Genomic DNA, 21,966 nt, shown 5'->3' with positions numbered 1-21,966 from the left:
CTGTCTCTATAGATCCATGACTGGAGCTCAGTAGAGGCTCTGTGGGGTGCTGCTCCCCTACTCTAAACAGCTCGTGGCTCCCCATGGCCTCTAGGAAAAAGTGCAAGTTTCTCCACTTGCCCCTTAAGTCTCCCCAGAGGTTGTACACTCTTCCAGGCTCATTTCATTCATTTTGTGTTATCAGCTGTATTGTGTTCTTCCTACACCCTCCCACTTCCATATGTTGAAGTCCTAATCCCCGGGAACTCAGAATGTAACTGTATTTAGAGACAGGGTCTTTAAAGACAGGATTCAGTTAACATGAGGTCATTGGGGGTGGGCCCTAATACAATATGACTTGTGTCCCTATGAAAAGAGGAAATGTGGACACAGACACACAGAGAGAAGACCACGTGAAGATCAGATCATCATCTACAACTACTAGACTGTGTCACCCCTTGCCACCTATGGCCCAGCCAGAAAGGGCCATCTGTCATTGCCTAACCTAGGCGGATTCTTTCCTCTTCTTTCCTTCTTCCCACCTCCCATCCCTGTCCACGCTGTTTCTTCTGCCAGGGATTCTCTCCCCTCCCACTTCTGTCTGGTGAAACCCTCCTTATCTTTCCAAGCCCAGTTCAGATGCCACCTCCTCCAGGAAGACCTCCTCTCTGCCCTCTGTAGAAGCCCTTCTCCCATTGCAGCCTCCTACAGCAAATGTAGGCCTTTATTCAATCCTGCAAAACTGAGGGCTCCACTCATTGTGTCCCAGCCCTCAGCACAACATGGTATAGGTCTATGAAGTAAAATGGATTTTCAAGACAGTAGGTCACAAAAAGCCCTGGGGTCTTTCTTGCTTCTGGACATTTGCACATTCTGTTCCCTCTGTCCGGAACACTGTTCCCACCCCTTCACCCGGATAAAACCTAGTTATGAAGTAAAATGGATTTTCAAGACAGTAGGTCACAAAAAGCCTTGGGGTCTTTCTTGCTTCTGGACATTTGCACATTCTGTTCCCTCTGTCCGGAACACTGTTCCCATCCCCTTCACCCGGATAAAACCTAGTCATGCTCTAGGACTGAGCTTTCTGTTGCTTCCTCCTTCCTCCCTGATCTCTCCTCGCGCCTAAGCCTGAGCCAGGGCACTCATCGGTCCTCCCACAGCACCCTGTACTCCTCCACAGTGCAATTTGTTTACATTGGATTGTAATAACCTGTTGAATTTTCTCCACCCTGAGAATATAGACTTTTTGAGAGCAGAGCACACATCAGTCTTGTTCCGCCCTGAATCCTCAGTGCTAAGCCCAGGGCCTGGCTGTACACAGCAGGTATTAAAGAAATGTTTGTTGCAAAGATGAATAAATATTCAACAGAAGGGATAACATCCTCTCTACTGGATGCTGGTAAAACCCCACTCGGATCCCTTTGTCAGGCTTGATACCCATCCCCCAGCGGCTGTTGACTGCTGGCTGTATTGGCTCACAGATGTCCCGTTCTCTAGAGAATTGCCCTCAACTGAACTGGATGCTCACCCTGCATCTCAGGCCCTGCCTGGGTTGATGACCAACAGACCCAAGTGCACAACAGACCAGCCCCCTACACCTTAAAATGGAACCAGCTCTGCGGTAATATTCATGTCCCAGACCTTCACAGGGTCACGCCCCATTGTCACTCAGCTTCTCCCCTGCCCTGTCCTGCTCTCCTCACTCCCCTTCTCCTGAGAACTACCTTCAACAAATCACTTCTACAAGGATCTCTGTCTTAGGCCCTGTTTCTAGGGAACAGACCTAAGACACCCATGCTGGCTGCCTCACTAAAAAGTAGGATGGATGGATGGTTTAATGGATGGATGGATGGATGGATGGATGGATGGACGGATGGATATCTAGAAATTGCTTTCATATAATCCAGTTCCTTCACTGGAAATATGAAGAGCCTGAGTCCCAGGGGCACTTGGTCCAGAACACAAGCCTCCAGGACCTTCCCTGTCTCCTCCACACCCACCAACACCAGGATGCTCAGAGACTCCCCACCCCAACACACCCTCACCCCACCCCACCACCCTCCTCTCCACCTCCAGCTGCCCTATGATCCCCGAGGACCTGGCAGACATGCTATTCTTGACTGGAACAGCTCCACACTCAGAGCCCCCATCCTCGGTTCAGGCCCTGGGGTCTCCTCATCCACAGCGGGGACTCTTCTAGGAGGGCCTTCTGGAAAGCCAGCCTTTTCCCTGGTGAGTGGGCCTGAGTCAGCAGCTGGGCCAGATGCTTTGGTCTGAGTTGTCCCAGCTGGGGAAGACCAACAAAGAAAAGGATATTAAGAAGAATCTGGGTTTCCCTGGAGGAAATGTCTTCTCTGGCATTTTCTGACTGATAATAAGAGCTTATGGCTACTGGTCTCCTACCTAATGTGGCAGGTGTTATGCTAGGCTCTTTTTTTTTTTTTTTTTAAAGTTTATTTATTTATTTGGTAATCTGCACACCCAACGTGGGGCTCAAACTCACAACCCTGAGATCAAGAGTCATGCGCTCTTCCAATTGAGCCAGCCAGGCATCCCTAAGCTGCTTACTTTTAGTGTGTCTTTGAACCTCAGAACAACTGTGTGAGGCAGGGGACACCCACACTGCACCAAGAAGGAGTCCTTGACCAAGGTCAGCCAGCCGCTGTGGGGCCGAACTGACTGTGGACTCAGGATGGCTCAGAATAGTCATTCCAGTCCCCTGAGACATCAAGCCTCTTGACATGCTCCCCGTGCACTAAAACCCTGAGGCTGAACCATTTCGGGGGTGGGGGGGAGGGGTCTCTGTCCCTGGCATCCTGAGCCTCCTTGTCACCTGGTCATGTCCAGAGAATAGTCCCCTGTCCAGCCGAGCGAGTGGGCACCTTACCTTTCCCCAAGCCCTTGGCTCGGTTGGGTTTGGGAGAGTAGAGCGAACACAAGACTTTCCAGGGCCCGTCGTGCTGGAGTGAGGCTTTCTCTGGTGGCCCCGGGGCTTGCCTTTGCCCTTTCAAGAAGGAGAATCTAAGCCCAGGAGTGGGGGACCTGGAGGAGGAGGTGTTCTGACTGGGGCCAGGTCCAGGTTTGGAAAGTCTCAGTTTGGCCCTCTCTTCCACTGGAGTAGCAGGAGAGGAAGCTGGGCACAGATGCAGGGAGGACTCTTGTTTTGGGTCAGGCCTGGGCTGGACCATATTTTCTGGGTTTGCCAGATGTCCCTGCACCTTTGTGGAGGAAGCCAGGTCTTCTGAACCACCTGCCTCGAGGCCAGAGGCCCAGGGTAATGGCTTCTCAAGGACATTGAGGTAGGGTTCCCGGGGCTGCTGTTCTGAGTCATGGGTGTGTGAGTCAACCTTATGGTTGATCTTTCTCCTCAAGTCCAAAATGCAGGGCTCCTCTTCTGAGCTTGCTGCCTTCTCACAAGCCCATTTTTTCAAGGAAGGTCCCCCGCTGGTGCCTGAGAGAGGTGGCGTTCTTTGAGCAAAAGGGATTTGCTTAGTTCTGGATAATTCCTCCGATGCCCCCAAAGGACACCCATGGGATGTCTCCACTTCCCTACTAGGAGACCCTCCTCTGCTCTCCAGAAGGACCACATAATCTCCCTCCAAGTCCTGGCTGGCCACATGGTCCATCCTGAAGGCCACCTCCCCAGGCCTGGCTGGCTCTACTTTGATGAGTCCTGGGTACTTGTTTCCGTAAGTCCTGCCCTTGCCCTTGGCCAAGCTCTGGGCATGCAGCTCCTGGCAGCCTGGGGACTTGGGCTGGGGCAGCTCCGGAGGGCAGCTCAAATCGAGGGCCTCTAACTGAAGGGGCCCCCAGGCCAGGGAAAGGACATTCACTGCTTGGGGTCTGTCATCCACAAACTCCGGGCTGGTTATCTTGGTCCAGGGCACAGAGACAATCCCATCTTCTGAAGCGACCAGGCAGTTGTGAAGGGGGCTTCCCTCAAAGTCACTGTTGATAGTCTCCAGCCCCGTCTGGGTGAAAAGTATAGGGTAGGACGACACGGGAACAGGCTTTGTGTCCACCGTGCGGAGGTCCAAGGAGAGGCATTTGATCATGATGCAGACGGACTGCTCCTCCTGGGGCTCGACTTGGAGGTAGAAGTCCCCTTGGCGTAGCAAGAGAGGGTTGAGGGGGGCCAGGTGTACCACGACCTCACCCCCCAGGCACAGAGGCCAGCCCTCATGCAGGAAGAGGCAATGTGAGTACGGGGCCTGCGGACAGAAGGGTGATGTCAGAGAATCCTACCCCGGAAGGACCTGCCCATGGGGCTGATGGAATCTGGGGCAGGTCAGGGATGGGATCAGGGAGGCAAGAGAGGTGCCTACAACACAACTCTTAGGGCCCCATCTCAGAGTCTCGCAAGTCACACAACCCCTAGAGCAAATGCCTCTCTTGCCCCATCCTAGTCCTGACCCTGACCTTAAAAATGCTCGCTAGCCTTCTGGCCCAAGGGAGAAAAGCTCTGAGTGGCAGGTGCTACTTTGCAGGTGCCTTTCCCATGAGGATCGTTCTCCTTGGGTCACGGTCCCTTCTCCCCATCCACCCCAGATTTCTCTCAATCCAAATCAAGTCTGGGCCCTTCATTCAAGAGCCAGAGAGACACAGGTTCCAAAGCATGAATCGCTAATTTGTGCAGATTATATAACCACTTCAAGCCTCAATTTTCCTATCTGTCATTCCAGGAATGACCATATGTATCATACGGCTGGGTTGGTATGAGGATTAAGTGAGATCTTATATACTTGTAAATAAAACCCCCACAGCACAACGCCTGGCGTACACTAAGTGGGCGTTCAATAAATGTTAATTTCCTCTCCCTTCGACATTTGCCCTTTGAAAAATTGTGGGGATTTTCCATTAGAAAATGAGTCAGTTACGGCACTTACGCCATTCTCTAATTTTTAAGGCAGAGAGATTACAGAGTGAAGTCGAAACAATCCTGGGTGAAAAGCCAGGAGACATGACCCCACCACTACCTTGTTGGATGACCTTGAAACAAACAAACAAGCAAGCAAACAAAATCATTCCACTATTCTGGACTTGAATGTTTATTATTTACTGGTTTGTGATTTATTTATTTATTTATTTATCTTCACTGAGTAATGACATGGCAGGTGAGGAAAAACTTTAATTTTTTTTTTTTTTTTTTTTTTTTTTTTAAAAAAACAGGAGGCACCAGCAATTCTCTGTATAGGTGGGACACAGCAAGGCATCCCGGAACCAGTTGGACCTGACCTCTCTTGAAGATTTTTTATTTATTTATTTGACAGAGAGAGAGAGAGATCACAAGTAGGCAGAGAGGCAGACAGAGAGAGGGAAGCAGCCTCCCCCCTGAGCAGACAGCCTAATTCGGGGCTCAATCCCAGGACCCTGAGATCATGACCTGAGCCAAAGGCAGAGGCTTAACCCACTGAGCCACCCAGGCGCCCCAGACCTGATCTCTCTTGATGGAGCCCCTCCACCGGACTGTGCAGGACCCGCTCCCACAGCTACACAATGTGGCAACAACAGAAGCAACACCCCCACCCGCCACGGAACAGACAGGTATCTCTCTCTCTCTCTCTACCTGGCTTTTGGAAAAAAGCCCTGTGGCTTGAGTAAAACCTAGATAATCTTCTATAATTTGGATGTGTATGGGGGGGGGGAGTTCCAGAGAATGACACTGAGGTTCATCTTAATGAAGCAGGTGCTTCCCAGGTTGATTAACTGGGGCAAGAATTGACTGCCCTTGTACCCCAGATGGGTAAACCAGTCCCCGTCAGGGACGCTGTAGATTTGGCTGCCGCAGGAAACCTTCCTATCCACAAACCCCTCCAGTCCGCGAGATCCTCCGCTACTTTCACAGAGTGTTCTGCTGTTTACAACCTGCTTTCCTTCGCCTTCCCATTAAACGAGGCCAAACTGCCCAGCAGTATTGTGCAAACAGCAACACACCACAAAGACAATGGTTATGATCAATGTATTTGAATCTCACAGTCACTCGGTGGGGCAGGGAGTTCAGGCACCTTTATCTCCACTTTACAGATGAGGACAACTGAGGCTCAAGGGGGTGAAAGAACTAGCTCATGGCCACACAGCTGAGAGCAGCATAAACAGGACTCGTGCCTCGGCTTTCATATTTGGAGGCATCTGTGTCCCCACTGAAGTCCCCACTGGACTTCATCTAAGGGTGCTGGCTGCCTCCAGGTGCTGGTCTTTATCAAGGCCAACTTTGGGGCTGGAACATTCCTATTTTCAGGGGAGAAAGAAAAAATGGGAAAGTAACAGCCAATGGCTACCAAGTACCTGCTGAATACCAGGCTCTGTGCCAGGCTGTGTGTGTCCTCTCTGGGACGTGGGTACCGTCTCATCCACATTCCTGCTTTCCCATGAAGGAAACTGAAACTCAGAGGGTGATCGCCCAGCTCCGCTGTCATGGAGCCTGACTTTGAACCTGGGGCACCTGACTCTTGCCGCCATACTATTAATCCTACCCCGGGCTCGGAGGTGACATGAATTCACCTAAAATTATAATTAAAATCTCCTATGATTAAAAATAGGGAAATTGGGGTGCCTGGGTGGCTCAGTGGGTTAAAGCCTCTGCCTTTGCTCAGGGCATGATCCCAGAGTCCTGGGATCAAGCCCTGCACCCGACTCCCTGCTCAGCAGGGAGCCTGCTTCGCCCTGCCCCTGCCTGCCTCTCTGCCTACTTATGATCTCTATCTGTCAAATAAATAAAATCTTTTTTAAAAAATAGGGAAATTAAAACGTTGTGACCCTTGTTCCTGGAAGACATGGGGAAGGAGACCATGCAAATACAGATTTAAGGGCCGAAAAAGGGAAGCGGGGAGTCATAGAGCTTGTCGTGGGGAAGGAGTTGGGAGGGGCAGGTTATGCACAAAATAGTGTCAGGGTGGGTGAATGGGAGCTAGCAGCAGGTGCTTGGTGAGAATCTTCCTTCTAAAATAACAATGACTGTGTATGCCAGTTTCTGCCTTCCAGAAGCCACACCAAGCAAGAGAAACGAAGGATCGTAGTCTCCTTCTAGTTCCTACCATCTCTAGTTCTGGCTCCCAAACCTGAGCTTTTAGCTGCCATATTCAATTTCTTGCTACCCCTGAAATGATGCGCATGGTCCTCACTCTTATTTTTTGCTCCTGATGCATTAAATTAGGTCTCCGAGGCACATGAGCCAGTGGGAGCTTCAAACCTCTTAGCGATGCTTGAGGCTGGGACAGCGGGGGCACAGTTGGCAACCCCGTGAAGGGTGTAGACAAGTTCCTGCGACAGGCATCTGAGGGCTTGGTCTCCAAAGGCCTGTCCCCACCCTTAAAACAGTCACCACCTCTGACCAGAGGCGTAGGCGTATGATGCAAGCCCGGCCAGCCCCGCTATCCCATTTCTCTGGCTGCAGCAACTGGTCCGCTCCAAGCCTGGCCAATCAGGATCTTTTCTGGCATCTTTTCTATCTGCAGTTGAGGGGGAAGAGTTCTTTTTCCTCTCCAAGAGTTTCTCCTCTCCAGGACGGGAGTGGATCCCAGTCTTGGGGGGGACATCTAGCCCATAAGATTGATGTTGGCAAACAAGGAGAAGCAGAGACAAGAGACAGAAAGGGATTTGATTGGTGTATCAACTTGGGGCTGAGGCCAGATCACCTTGAGTAAAGATCTATCATTTGCAGCCAAGTAAACCTACCTAAAACACTTTTCTTTCCAATTTGACTTAGAGAGTCCTCCCTGAGATCTGGGTTCAAAGAGGTCTCCTGGGACAAAAGTGAGTCCTGAAGCCTCTAGGGCTCCAGGAAGTATCTGGAACATTCTCTGCTATTTCTACTGAAGCTGACCCACTTCAGCCAAGGCAGCTTGGTGATGCCCACAATGCCAGCCCCAGGGCAGGCTCCCAAGGGTCATCCCACCTTTTATCCAGGATTTACTCCCCGCTATTGAAAGGATAAACGTGACTGACTCCTAGATAATCAGAGAGCAAAGAACCAAGCGAGCTTCCTGCTCCACTGGGGGAAACCAGGGGGAGGATGGAGAACCATCCCACATCCTCAATTCTTGCTCTGGGACAAGACACGCACCAGCCCACTTCCTTCCCTGCTCACCTCCAGGCCTCTGGTTCTGGGAGAGCTTGTCCCCCGGCCCCACCCTCCCTCCCAAACTTACACAGGCTGCTTCTCGCACTTGCTCACACAAGCGCTTGGCAGGAATAAGGAAATCCAGAAGGCAGGTCAGCCCATCCCCTTGGAAGTCAGAATCCAGCAGACGGAACACCTGCCCCAGGATGGTGGGCGCCGTGGCCTCAAAAGGGGGATAGAGGCCTGCCAGGGCATGCTGGATGGCTGCGTCCAGAGATGGGGGGTCCTGTGGGGGATAGGAGGAGAATACGAAAAGCAATCATAGCAGTAATAATTAGGGCAGTGGCCACTTCCCATGATCCTCCAGGCTCCATATGACTAAGGCTGACCTCCTCGGCTACCCTTACCCCTCATTCATCCTCTCCAGCCATATTGGCCTTCTTCCCTGTTCCTCAGGACCTTTGCACTGGCAGCTCCCTCTGTCTAGAATACTCTTCCTCAAGACATCCTCATTCCCTCCCCTCCTGCGGTCCTTGCTCAGTGCCATCCACAGGCCCAAGGTGGAGGGGAGGAATGGTGGGGGGCATTCTAGGTCGGGGCCAGAGGGAACAGAGAGGACCGCAACCTCCAATCCCACCATCTGGCAGACCTGCACACCTGCAGGTTGAAGCTGAGCCATCAGTGAAGACCAACCTGCAGGCAACATGTAGGTGCATCAAAACGCAGGTGCATGAACGATAATAAGTAATTGCTGGAGTTTTTTTTCAACACCATCTTTTCGGGTGGTTTGTTACACAGTAATACCTGATTGATACAAATTAATATAATTGACATAAGAGCTCACAGATTCAGACTCACATGATGAGCTGCCTTCTGGGTGCTTCCCCTAGGTGTCCACCAAGCACAGATCATCAATGCATCAAACCCAACTCAGTATGTCCCTAAACCCACCCCTCCCCCATGTCCCTACGTCAGTGACGGCCCCACAGTCCAGTCAGACTCCCAGGCCAGAAATCTGCGCATCCTTCTGCCCTTCCTCTTGCCTCCTCCGTCCACACACAACCTGCAGGCTCTTCTCACCTCCAGCAGCCCACCCACCAACTCGGCTCTGCTCCCCCGTCCCTGTCCTGACCCAGGCCTCTGTCTCTTCCACAGAATCCCTTCCTCATTGCCATCCAACCTTCAGACTGCCTCACTTCCAGCCATTCTGGACCAGGAACCCGCAGTGGTCTTTCCAAACACGAACCTGACCTTGGAAGTGTCCGCACTGCCTTCAGGAAAGCATCAGCCTCCAGGCATTCAGGTTCCCTGTGATCTTGGCGTTGGCCTCGCCTCATAGCCCGTCTGTCTCTCTCATTTTGGCCACAGCACTGCGTACATTCTCTTGCTTATCTCCAAGCCTCTGCACACGCTGTCCCTTCCTCCTGGCGTGCCTTCCACTTCCACTCCCCTTCACCTGGCTGAGTCCCTCCCATTCTTCAAGAGTCAGGTCACCCCTCATATCTCCCATAGGATTCCCCCAGACTTCCCTCCCCACCCCCCCCTGGGCCAGGCGTCCCCTTTCCTGGGCTTCTGTGGCAGCCCTATCATAGCGGTTCCCATGCTGATTGCCATCTCCCTCCAAGACTCTGGGCTCCCTGAGGACGGGGCTGGTAAGCAGAATAGTGGCCCCAAAGATGCCTGTGTCCTAAGCTCCGTTACCTGTCAGTCTGTTTCCCCATAAGGCAAAGATGGAATAAGCATGACAAATCAGCCCTCCTTAAGATAGGGAGAGTATATCCTGGATTAGCCAGTGGGTCCCATCCAATCCCATGGGGTCTCCAAAGGGCGAGAGGGTGCAGAAGAAGTGAGAGTTGGGGGGAAATGTGACATGGGAAGAAGGATCTGAGAGATGCCATATTGCTAACTGTGAAAATGAAGGAAGAGCCCAGGAACACAGGCTGCTCCTAGCTGCTGGAAAAGGCAAGCAGGTTCTCCTCTAGAGTCTCCTGAAAAGAGTACAGCCTGCCAACACCTTGATTTGAGCCCAATGAGACCCGTGTTGGACTTCCGATCTATAGGATCCATAGAACGGTATGCTGCTTTAAGCTACAAAGTCTGGGACCATTTGTTTTAACAGTGCCTGAAACTGTCACAGTGACGGGGGCATTGATGACTCCTCTTCCAAGGGTCTCCCATTCCTGGCACAGGGCCTGGGCAAAAATAGGTACTCAGTAAATGCCGTGGAAGGACAAACAAAATGTCCCTCTCTGAACCACAGGTTTTTTCCATCTGTAAAACCATTTGGATAAGACCAGAGGTTTCCAGTCTGGTATAGTAATAGAACCCATGGGTTATGATTTTCAACTCTTAAAATGCCTGATGGAAGCCATTCTGGTTGGCCCAGACTGCTCACAAGCTCCGGGGCCATCTGTCACTGAGAGATGTAAAGCAAGATGAGAATAAACTAGAATCCAGCATAAAGACAGCTTATTTGGGGCAGAAAAATCATTTTTACAAATGAGGTCCCTTCAGACAGGGAAATAAAATCTGGGATTGGAGGAGGAAGAATATGGCACTTCTCCATCCCAGCAAGAGGCCAGGGCCAGGAGGCTATAACACAGGGGCCGCTAGCCCATGGTCATTGGGCCAATGTCAGGGTTGCCACTCTGCCCCCGCACCCACACAGCACTGAGCACAGGGTAGGGTCTCCATCACTATTTGTGGGAGGAATGAATATATGTCTACAGCCCCCATTCTGAAAGAAGAAGGGTCTTGCCACTGACACAGCATCAATGCAGTGGGGGTGACCTATCACAGGTTCTTGACATCAAAAGTGAACATGGCCAGAAGGGCTATTTTCCCCTTTGAGGTACAAGACAGGGTCGGGGTGGGGGGAGGGGCGTCTTGAAGTTGACAGAACAGAAAAAGCCTCATCTGGCTTGACCAGTTCTTCTAATGCTCTTCCCCTCTAAAGCAAGGTCAAACCCCTAGAGTTACCCCTCACCCACGCAATCCTGAGGAGAGCAATGGGAATGGGGACCCTGAGTTAGAGGACTCCGGCTGACGTCTGTGAATATGTGGACACACTAAGAAGCCACCACTCCACCCAGCCTCTTCTAGGGCACTCGCTTTCCTAGGTTCCACGCCACTGTGCCACCTTGGGCAGGTGCCTTCCCTCTCTGGGCCTTTCCTTGTGTGCACATTGAGCTGGGTTAGGTTTGTTTCATTTTGGTTTTGGAAATTTAATCATTCACTCACATCTTCATGAATTTTAGCATATCCAAATACCATTTGTACTATTAGCGCTAACCGCTTTTTTTTCCCCCCAAGTCACTCACCAAAAATACTTAAATAATTGTATTTCAAACAGAGACGTTATGCCCCCATACGGGTTAGGAGAAGGCAGCCAGACTGCCCAAGTTCAAAACCTGCTCTTACCACTTTCTGCTTAGGTGACTTGGCAAGTTGCTTAGCTTAGTTCTGTCTGCCTCAGTTTCCTTACTAGGGAAAGCGGGGGCTCATAATTGTATGTGCCTTAAATGGTTGAGCAAGACCGAATGACATAAGACACAGAAGGTCTCTGCACAGGACTAGCTTTTAGTAGGTGCTCAATCAGCAAGACCCATCACTGCTATATGCTTGTGGCCATTACTATAGTTATCATTATGTCATTGCTTTATGGGGAAAATTGGTATCAGCTGGCATAAATGGAATGGAACTTCAAAAATAAATTGTTGAGGGCGCTTGGGTGGCTCAGTGGGTTGGGCCACTGCCTTCGGCTCAGGTCATGGTCTCAGGGTCCTAGGATCGGGTCCCGCGTCGGGCTCTCTGCTCGGCAGGGAGCCTGCTTAATCCTCTCTCTCTGCCTGCCTCTCTGCCTACTTGTGATCTCTCTCTGTCAAGTAAATAAATAGAATCTTAAAAAAAATAAATTGTTGATGCGTTGGGTGGTTTTGTATTATTTTATTCATATAGATATATATTTATATCTATCATATATATTCATTATTATAGCCAGAGGGTAGACCTTACATTAGTATATATTACCATAAATAATGTAATATTTAACTATATAATAAATACACACTTATTATATAAAATATATTTCATTTTCACTGTTCTAGTTCTATAAAAATAAACTATTTTTTAAAAGAAAAAGGAAGCAATAAGAACAAATACATTTTCTAAATTAGGTTCTAGGACATCTGGTCACTTCCTCAAGGCTCATCGAGTTTCTCTTTCGTTCTTTCAAAGCAAGCTTGCCACGTATTAGAAAGGTAGTGAAGATATCTTATCGTGAGAGGTGGGTTTTCTCTGGGGGTCCTTAGAATATCAGAGGGAAACTCAAAGGGCCTGAGTCTCCTAGCACATGACTCCTGTTATTTAGCTCTGCTCTGTGACAGCCTGTGTCCCAAATGTGGTCTGCATGTCAACCTTGGATCAACCATCTCTGCCTTGATGTGCCTCTCAAATGGGGATTCTAGAGCCTAGCCTATCTTGCTCAGATGATTCTTCTGCAAATGCAGGGAGATGATGGATGCAGGGGTCCTGAGAAAAGAAAAAGGTGTTGGTGCCTTTTTTTTTTAATCTTTTTTTTTCTTTATTCCTCCTGTCAGATGAAGCTAGAGTCCCAGCCTCTGTGTGAAGCCATGTCCCCCTCCTGACCCCTTCCTGAACCCACTGCTGTCACCCGAAGAATAACAACAACTTCCAGGCACCTGCTGTGCACGGGGCCTTGCGCTCACTCACATTCTCTTGCTTAGCCACACAAAGGTCCTGGGGCAGAGAAGGAACGTCCTGCTCTGCCGATAAAGAAGAGGAAGCGGATCTTGTCCAAGATCACGGAGGAGGAAGACAGAGCCACGATCCAACCCTGTCTTGGCCAGTCAGGCCCGCCCTCTTCCCCTGCTCCCTGGTGCCTGGCCCACCATGGGGCCAGCAGCAGCCACCAGCCTTCAGGGTGGCCTTCCCAGCCGCCTGTCCTGCAGTGTTTCAAGCTGTTTACTTCTCGCAGACTAAAGCTCACAGATGGGATGCCTTTGGCTTTCACAAATGGGCTCACTGGCTGCACACTCTAACGATTTAAGGGGCGGCCAGTAAAAAAACAAGAATGTTCCAAGTTAATGGGACTCCAAGCTCTTGGCCAGAGCATTACCTGCTATGGGCCTGAACCCCAGGGGTTCATAAGCTGTCCAAATATGGGCGTAAGCACACAGTGTGGAGCCCGTAGGAAGGAAAGCTGGCCCCTCTCCACTCAAAACCAATCAGGCAGCCCAGCCTGGGCCCTCAGGAACCCAAATACTGCTGGCCAGACACGGGCCCCTCAAAATGATTTCCGTGAAACTTAATCGATGTGTTTCCATTCCTCCCCAGTGAGTGCAGCCAGGCTGGGCCTTTAACTGTTCCTTGCCAGGAAGCAGCGAGAAGTTGGAAAGGGAGAAGCCAGAGCCGGTCTGCAGCCCTCCAGCTCCCCCCCCCCCCCCAGAAGCAGAGAAGGAGCCCCCAAGGGGGCCCACAGACCCTGCTGCGGGGCTGGTGCCTGAAGGACGCTCAGGGGCCTTCTGGATAGACCCAAGGAATCGGTTATGGGGCTGGCAGAAAAGTGTCTGTCCCCAGCGGTTCCCTCTGGGCATGGGAGGGTAGGAAGAGGTTCCTACACTTCTGTGTCAACACTTTGCACTGAGCCTCCATTATTTTTTTACTAACACACAAGTCTGATGTCGTTTTTACCTATGTGCCTTTCCTCGTGAGCACTGGCCAGATCAACAACACAAGATTTCCACCACCCCGGAAAGAGGCTCCCTGCCAGGCAACTCCCTCACCCCGGGAAGGAACGACTCTTCTGATTACTGGAAGTTTCTAAAAGAAAAAATTCCCAGACAGTGTGATCTCCATGCTGTAAAAAGGTGCGTAAGCCAAGAGGCCTTGGAATGAAGTGTTAACAGCCGTCACCCCCGAGCGCCGTTGGGGGCAGGGGCCTCGTAAGTCACCCTTTTTCATTTTCTTCATAGTTTGCTGGATTTTCCGACCATTCTGTAACCAGCCTGTGTAGCTTTTATAAACAAGAGGGGAAAATAAAACTGTGATTGTGTGTGTGTTTTAAGGCCTGTTCCCTTTCTAAATGGTCTCACCAGTTGTTGTTAGCTGGACTTTCTGAGGTGTGCCGAACTCTTCTTAAAGGCCCAGGTTTGTCCATTGGCTCCACCAGACAAAGCTCTGAGCATCACTGAGCATCATTCCCTAGCTTGGGAAGAGCGAGGGCTTCGAAGAACTGAGGTAGACAGGGCCCCAGGGCTGCTGTCATCCCCTGCTCTCCTCCATGGCATGCCTAGGGAAGGTGAGATTTCACCCTTGACTCACAGGGTGACCATGGCCTCAATTTCCCCATCTGTAAAATGGGTGCATTGGGCTTATCTATCTATCTCTAAGGATGCTTCCAACAGGGTCACTCTAGAATTCAACGTATAATCAGGTGCAGGAAGGTTTGGAGCTGGGACACGGTTTCTAAATGGGATCAGTTAATCCCCAATTGATGGGAAAGTTTAAAAAGATCTGGTCTCATCCATCTCTCTACTCAGCCCAGGAAGAATCCAAACCACCAGCCACAGGCACAAATGCCCACAAGGGACTGAAAGGTGACATGGAAGACAGAAGTAGCCAAGTGCGAGAAAATAACCCCTCTGGCCCCTTGGTGAGTGTCCCCTGATAATCAGCCTCAGTGTCGGGGAAGCAATAGGGAGTAGTGGGGACTGTGGCACATGTCCCATCTCATCTTCTCCAACCCAGTGTTGCCTTCACCCAGCATTACTGGGTCTGCTGACATTTTAGTAAAGTTTCCCAGTGTTCTACAGGTTAGCCACACCAAACACATCTGTGAGCCAGATAGAGCCCAGTGGATATCAGCTTGTGGCCGCCAGGTTCAGCTACCTGGGACGTTCCTCTTGAACTTCTCCAGGCTGGAGATTCTAAAAGCAGTATTCTGTGGCCCTGGCTGCCAGGAAGTTGTTGCTCGTGTCCAACTAAAACTTCTCCTGCTTTAAATCCTTTTTATTTGTGTGTGGGTGGAGGCATGAGTGAGAATTGACTCCTTACTTAAAAAAAGAAATAAAAGTAGAAGAAGAACCTTTTAGAAACTGGAAAAACAGCCCAGATGCAGTGAACTGAAAAACCAGTGGGTGTTAGAAGACCCACATTTGAGACCAGCTCTGTCATGGCTCATTGGTGTAACCTTGAGCAAGTCACTTCACCTGTCCAGGGCTAAGTTTTGTGTTTGTTCTTTTCTCTCCCTATCCTGTTTGCCTTGCCCTGGGGCTCACCATTCCCACCCAAAATACATAATGATAATAATAACAATGATAACTAGAGCTTCTTACTGAGCAAGCTTCTGTATCAGGCTTTATCCTAAGCACTTTTCATTATTTTATTAACATTATTTTATTTCATCTTCCCAACAATTCTATGGGATTGGTATTTTTTATTCCCATTTTATGGGTTAAGACACTGAACCCAAGGCTTTACCCTCAGTAAATGGTAGAACTGGGTAGAGGTCTTCTCCCCCTTCCCCAGGCTGGGGTCTCCTTTGGCCATTACAATGGCCTTTTTAAAAAAAAGACTTTATTTATTTATTTGACAGAGAGAAAGACAGCAAGAGAGAGAACACAAGTGGGAGAGGGAGAAGCAGTCTCCCCGCTGAGCAGGGAGCCCAATGTGGGGCTTTATCCCAGGACCTGGGATCACAACCTGAGCTGAAGGCAGACGCTTAATGACTGAGCCACCCAGATGCCCCTACGATAGCCTTTTAGCACACAGATGTGATTGTGACCCTTCACTGCTCAACAACCTTGAGTGGCTCCCCACTGCCTTACCCACTCAGCCCACCACTAGTGGCCATCAGTCCACAGCAGCGTACTTTTCTGCTTCTTCCAACACACTTGATGCTCTAGCCCGGGGCTTCCCAATCACCCACGTGCCATATGCAGAGTTTTTCTGGCTGTTTATACATCTTAATTTATTTTGCTTTATATCAATTAGTATTTACTTCACATTCATCTTCTTGTCAATTCATTTCCAACTTAAATCCATTGATTTTTATTTATCATCCTGTGTTTGTGTTGCCTAAACCACTTCTGCCCACTCACGAAGATGAACAACTGTAAATAAAAATGTTCATCTAGGGGCCCCTGGGTGGCTCAGTGGGTTAAAGCCTCTGCCTTCTGCTCAGGTCATGATCTCAGGGTCCTGGGATTGAGCCCTGCGTCAATTTTGTTTGAATCCTCTCCCACTCCCCCTTTCCCTCTGCCTGCCTCTCTGCCTACTTGTGATTTCTGTCTGTCAAATAAATAAAATCTAAAAAAAAAAGTTCATCTAAAGTCTCCCCACCCACGGGCGCCTGGGTGGCTCAGTGGGTTAAAGCCTCTGCCTTCAGCTCAGGTCATGGTCCCAGGGTCCTGGGATCGAGACCCACATCGGGCTCTCTGCTCCACGGGGAGCCTGCTTCTTCCTCTCTCTCTGCCTGCCTCTCTGCCTAATTGTGATCTCTCTCTCTCTCTCTCTGTGTTAAATAAATAAATTTAAGAAAAAAAAAAAAGTCTCCCCACCCTGGACCCATAGCGGGTGCCCCACTTGGAGAAGAACTGCTTGAGCTCGCACTGTGCCCCTCTCTGGGCTGGGTGAGCTCCTTCCCACCCTTCAGAGCCCTGCTCAACCCGCATCTCTTTGCTTTTCATGACACATATGCTTCCAGGCAAAGAGAGGGACTCCCATCGCCTGTCACCCAGCCTCAGCAACTTTGCACTAGAAGCCCCCCAGGACAGGAACCAGAGCTTACTCTTTTCGCACTCAGGTCCTTACACAGGGCCGGGCACATAGCAGGTGTCTTGGAGAAGCAGGTACTTTAGCAGTGTTGAATAAATTAGATTCAACTAGCTTTTCTCAAAGTGTGGGAGAGGCTGGCAGGGGACCCATGAGATGAGTTGGGGAGGCCATGAACTTGATGTGAAATCACAGAAAGTTATCCCAACTCTTGTTTAGTCCTCCTGAGAACACCAAAGAGAAAGTCTCAGTTCAGTGTCAGGATATCTTAAAACACCTCTCAGACACACAGTGATCACTCCTTCTAATGAAAAGAAAGCAGTCCTCCCACTTGGAGTCATCCAGAGCCAACCTCATTGAGCCAGAATTTACCAACACAAATTTGCCCTCACTGTAGACATTTTTACAGTTACTTTGTGTTTATGATCGTGGATACTGATTTTTCATGGTCATGATATAAAATGTCTTAAATATACCTTTAAGTGTATAAGGTAAGCTGATTAAAAGAAAAATATTAAGCAAATAGTAATTTTGATTTTGTTCTTTCTTCATAATGTCTTATCCAGCAAGTGAATGTGCACAAATTATTATGATAGAACAAAAAGTTCAGGAATATGAAACCAAATAAGCCCAAAGTACCTTTGTCATAAGACACTCTGGCACTGGGCTGTGCCAAGGCACTAGGTAGCCTTTAATCAAATCATCCCAGGCAAAGAACAACTGTGGTAGAGCCGTGAAGGAAAGATACATAACATACTAGAGTGGGAGTCAGGGAAATTGGGAAAGGCTTTCCTGAGGATGTGATACTTGGGTGAGCATTGATAGGATGGATAGGAATTCTTCAGGTGAAGGGGTGCCACCCCAGCAGGAACAGCATATGCAAAGGTCCTGTGGCAGGAAGGAACATGAAAGATAAAAGACTCTGAACCAAGGTCAGAGTGGCTGAAGTACAGAGGTGAGGTCAGAGAGGTGGACAGGTAACAAAAGTGGGAGAAAAGTCTGTTCATCGTGCATATTTAAGAAAGAGTTGCTCAGCTTTTTCAGAGAACCACCCAGGGCCTGCCTCGTAACCTGAGGGGCTGGCGTTCAGCAAGGAGTTTCTGGATTCTAAAAGTAATCCCTGAGTTCAGTCCAAAACCAGGGAAGGTTTAGCAAACACTGCTTGATGAAGGTTTGGTTCTGGGGTGGCCTGGACAGCTGAACGCACATTCCGAATTCAGGCTGCCCTATCTTCCACTTCCTGGTTGGGTGACCTTGGGCAGCCACAGAAGTTCCTAGAGCCTCAGGTCCCCATCTGCCGGGTGAAGATCCCAGCAGGTCTATTTTTAGGGCTGATGTTTGTGACATGAGCTCCTGAGTATAAATCCCTGGGCACAGTGCCTTGCCCATAGGGAAAGGTGAAGAACCACGAGCTTATGACGAACTCTGTCAAACAGCTAGGGCAGCAAGGTGTGTCGTACACCTGTCCTGCTGGTGTGTGAACCTAGCAGCCTGGTTTTGCCATATGTCTGTGGCATGGATGCAGATGGACGTCCTTATTTTGGCAGTGGGGACAGCCGGTGGGTCAGCCGTGTGCGTGTCAGAGGGCACGTGTGTTCAGCCGTGGGAGGCAATGGGAACATACATTGCTATGCTCTGTGCGTGCGTACCCGTCTTAATAGAATTCTTGTGCACTGAGTGAAAATCCACACACATTCAGCATGGCCCATCAGTCATGGGGTTAAAGCCTTGGCCTGTCTTCAGGACTTTTCCAAACCCCAGTGCTCCTGTGAACCCGCCTGGGGCTCCTGGGCCTATTGGGAGCTGGGCTGTGATTCCCTGAAAACAGACTTTTCTTTCATTCCCTGTTCCCAGATACTGGCACACGTGCATGCGCGGACACACACACACACACACACTCCTCCCAGAGCATCTCAACGTTAGGGAGGGGCCAGCCAAAGAAGCCACAGTATCGAAGTATTGCTCTCTTTCCTCTCTTTCTGCTAGGCCTACCTCCCCACCCTGTTCCCATGAGACTGCCTCACATCAGGACTAGGAGCACACCTGGCGTTTTAGCCCTGAGTCTAAAGTGAAAAAACCACCCCACGTTTTGGTAAGCAACTCCGCCCTCTCCACTGGGCACTGGGCAGGAGGGGGGCTTGAAGCCCCATCTCTGTTTGCACCTGTGTGAGGACAGTGGGCATACCTGACCCTCAGCCCCACGTCGAAAGCACAACACCACCCCTTGTTTTATCTAAAGCCCAAGGGCTAGGGTTTTAGCTCTGATCTGTGCCAGGGATGGGGCGACATCTAAGTTCACAAGTCATCCAATCTTAGCCATCCACATCGCTCCTGGAGAGACAGGGCCCAGAGAGGAGAGAGGACATGACCAGAGGGGCTCCCCACACCTCCACCCCCATTCTCCCATCCCTGCTCCTGATGGGGAGCAGTTAACACAGACCCTTAGCGAGGCACTGAGGGTTATAGCATGAAAGGTTGGGGTCCGCCCTGGACACCCGCACCAAAAGGGGACAGAGCGAGGTGGTCCAGGCCTTGGCAGGCGTTACCATGGTGACGGGCTGCTCCTCTCCGGGGCCGCGGAATCAGTCGGTCGGTCCGTAGGTCGGTCTGTGGGGCATGGCCCCCTCCTAGCACTGGAGCGAGTGGAGCCGGCTGGCCGGGGAAGGTAGGCCGGGACACAGGGAGAGGGCCCGACGGAGCCGGCGAGACGAGACTGGAGGCAGCGCGAGTAGAGCGGGAGCCGCCGGCCGCCTCAGGGGCGGGTCAAGCTCTGCTCCCCGCGCGGGACGGGGCGGCGCGACAGCGGCCCCTTTGTGGCGGCGCCCGGCCCGCGCCCCGCCTGCCGCGCGGGAGGACGAGCAGCCGCCCCCCTTCCTGGGGCTGCGCCGCCGCTGCCGAGAGCGGCTGGGCCGCCCGCCGCCTTTCCGCTCGCTCCTCTCAGCCCAGCCGCCCCCGGTGCACCGACGGCGGTGCCAGGACTCCACCGCGGTGCCAGGACTCCGCGCCCGCGCTGCACCCACCGCTGGGCGCGCACCGCTTAGGCTTCAGCCCTGGGTTCGAGTCTCCACCTTGTCCGCTCGTCAGTTGTGGGAATAGGCAAGTCACAAAGTGTCTTAAGCCTCAGTTTCCTCATCTGTAAAATGGGGATGATGCTACCGATGGGGCTGATGGTGATCGTACCTGCTTCTTAGACGTGGTGGCAAAAATTGGCATCTGTCCCAATGCCCTGCCCCTGTGAGCCCACACCGCCCCCACATCAGGATGGCCCAGTTCAAGACTTAAACGTGATGGTAACTTCTCGAGTTCTTGTCTTGTTTCTTGCAGATAATGACTAGCTTTGTGGCCTTGGTCAAGCCATCGTTCCTCACCTTTGGCGGGAGACCAGAAATTAGATGATTTCTGGCTGGGTGACTCTGGGGTTACTCTATTTATTGAACAAACATTGTGCCAGGAACTGTGACAGAAGTCAGAGCCTCTGCCCTCAGGTAATATATAACCTAGTGGGGAAGATAGGCAAGATATCTTCCCCACGTGGGGAAGATAAACAGAAACAAATAATGGTTGAGTGTGCTAGCTGCTAAGGCAAGAGACAAATGTGGACCTTGAGAACTGTAGGGGGACCAACTTGGAGCTGGTGGTCTAGGAAGGGACAGAGAAGCCAGCCTAGATCTAAAAAAGGGGAAGGAATTAGATGAAGAGTGGGGGAGAGAAGATGGTGGAAGAAACAGAGTTCCAGGCAACAGCATGTGCAAAGGCCCTGAGTTACCATTAAGCCGAAAGAAACTTGAAATCAGTGAAGAACTGAAAAAGGAAAAGTATAGTACTGAGAGTTCAAGGTCAAAGCCCAAGCCTTATTTTTAGCCCATCTCCCATCCCCATAGGTTAATCAGTCTTTTAACAGCAAGAACGTGAGCTAAGAACCCCATCCTCCTGTGTAGCTTTTAAGAAGTCCCTTCATATCCCTGGTCCTACATTTGCTCATTGTTAATTTGGGACTAATAATCCCGAATAGCTTCACTATGCCCCACAGCCCAGAGGACCCCTCCATGGCATGTATTAAGCAAGCAAATAAATGTCTCCCACCTGCAGGGGCAGTCTCTTTTGGCATCACTACTCCAGACATGAATTTAAGAAAGAACTGACTAGTTGATGTCAAGTGTAGAGTTCCACTGGGAATTGGCGGTGGGGGTTGGGGGGCGGTTTCCCCGCTTGGAGCCTGCAGAGTCCCAGTTTTGCAGTGAAACAGAACTGACATGACACCAAGCATTCTGGGGTTGCAGGCAACAGAGACTGACTCTGAGTTAGTTTCGCAGAGAAATAATGGATTAGCAGAGTATTAGGAGCTCGCAGAATCAATGAGAAGACCGGGATCCCACCCTCTGGAAAGCACAGGAACCAAATGAGATGCTCCAGGGGTCTCCTTGTGAGAATGAATGGCAAACCCTTGAAGACTGATGGAAAGACATCAAAACACCCCAAACTAGAACTTTCTACATGCAGGTAGTAATTGTTATGTAACTGTTATGAGGTAAATTCTATGATTGTCCTTATTTTATAGATTAAAAAAAAAAAAGAGGTACAGAGAGGTCAGGTAGCTTGCCCAATGGGGAATAGGTACTGATTGTGGAGCCTGAAATTACATGAGGTTATCCATTTCCAGAAATTATGTTATTAACCACCTTCCTGTGCTACCTGAAGGAATCCCAAGCTATGTGTCACTCTTTTCTAGAATCAAAGACTTACATGAGAGATTATTTTATTTTTTTTAAGATTTTATTTATTTATTTGACAGAGATCCCAAGTAGGCAGAGGGTGGGGGATGCAGGCTCCCTGCCGAGCAGAGAGACTGATGCGGGGTGCAATCCCAGGACCCTGAGATCATGACCTGAGCTGAAGGCAGAGGCTTAACCCACTGAGCCACCCGGTGCCCCTTAAATGAAAGACTCTAATTCGGTCATGTGGCAAGGTAGCATAACAATGAATATATTGGGACTAGTTTATCATGTAAAGGGCAATTAGGTCACACAAGAAGGGTAGGAAAGGGTCGGAAATAGCTTATAAACAATGGTGCTCATCACAGCCCATCCCTTGGGCCTCTCAACATCCCTTGTATGTTTATTCCAGTGCACACTCTT

The 21,966-nt window shown here is 50.3% G+C and overlaps 1 protein-coding gene across 2 annotated transcripts in view; it reads right to left on the bottom strand.

The window, feature by feature from the left end:
- The window catches only part of KIAA1755 (KIAA1755 ortholog), a 40,648-nt gene extending 20,949 nt beyond the window's left edge, over nt 1-19,699 (bottom strand). The window contains exons 1-4 of one of the 2 annotated variants that reach the window (XM_059133239.1): nt 19,378-19,698; nt 8,127-8,324; nt 2,867-4,190; nt 2,078-2,266 (exon numbers count right to left, since the gene is read on the bottom strand). In XM_059133239.1, the coding sequence (XP_058989222.1) occupies nt 2,078-2,266; nt 2,867-4,190; nt 8,127-8,324; nt 19,378-19,380 (1,714 nt within the window). In that variant the 5' untranslated portion in view covers nt 19,381-19,698. Of the gene's footprint in view, nt 1-2,077; nt 2,267-2,866; nt 4,191-8,126; nt 8,325-19,377 lie in introns of both variants that reach the window. The other variant, XM_059133240.1, reaches the window with a different exon arrangement.
- Nucleotides 19,700-21,966: the final 2,267 nt, after the last annotated feature.

This window comes from Mustela lutreola, chromosome 9, assembly GCF_030435805.1.
Source record: "Mustela lutreola isolate mMusLut2 chromosome 9, mMusLut2.pri, whole genome shotgun sequence".
In the NCBI taxonomy this organism is placed as follows: Eukaryota; Metazoa; Chordata; class Mammalia; order Carnivora; family Mustelidae; genus Mustela; species Mustela lutreola.
Note: the sequence above shows the minus strand (reverse complement) of the source record. Positions and strands in the feature narration are given on the sequence as shown.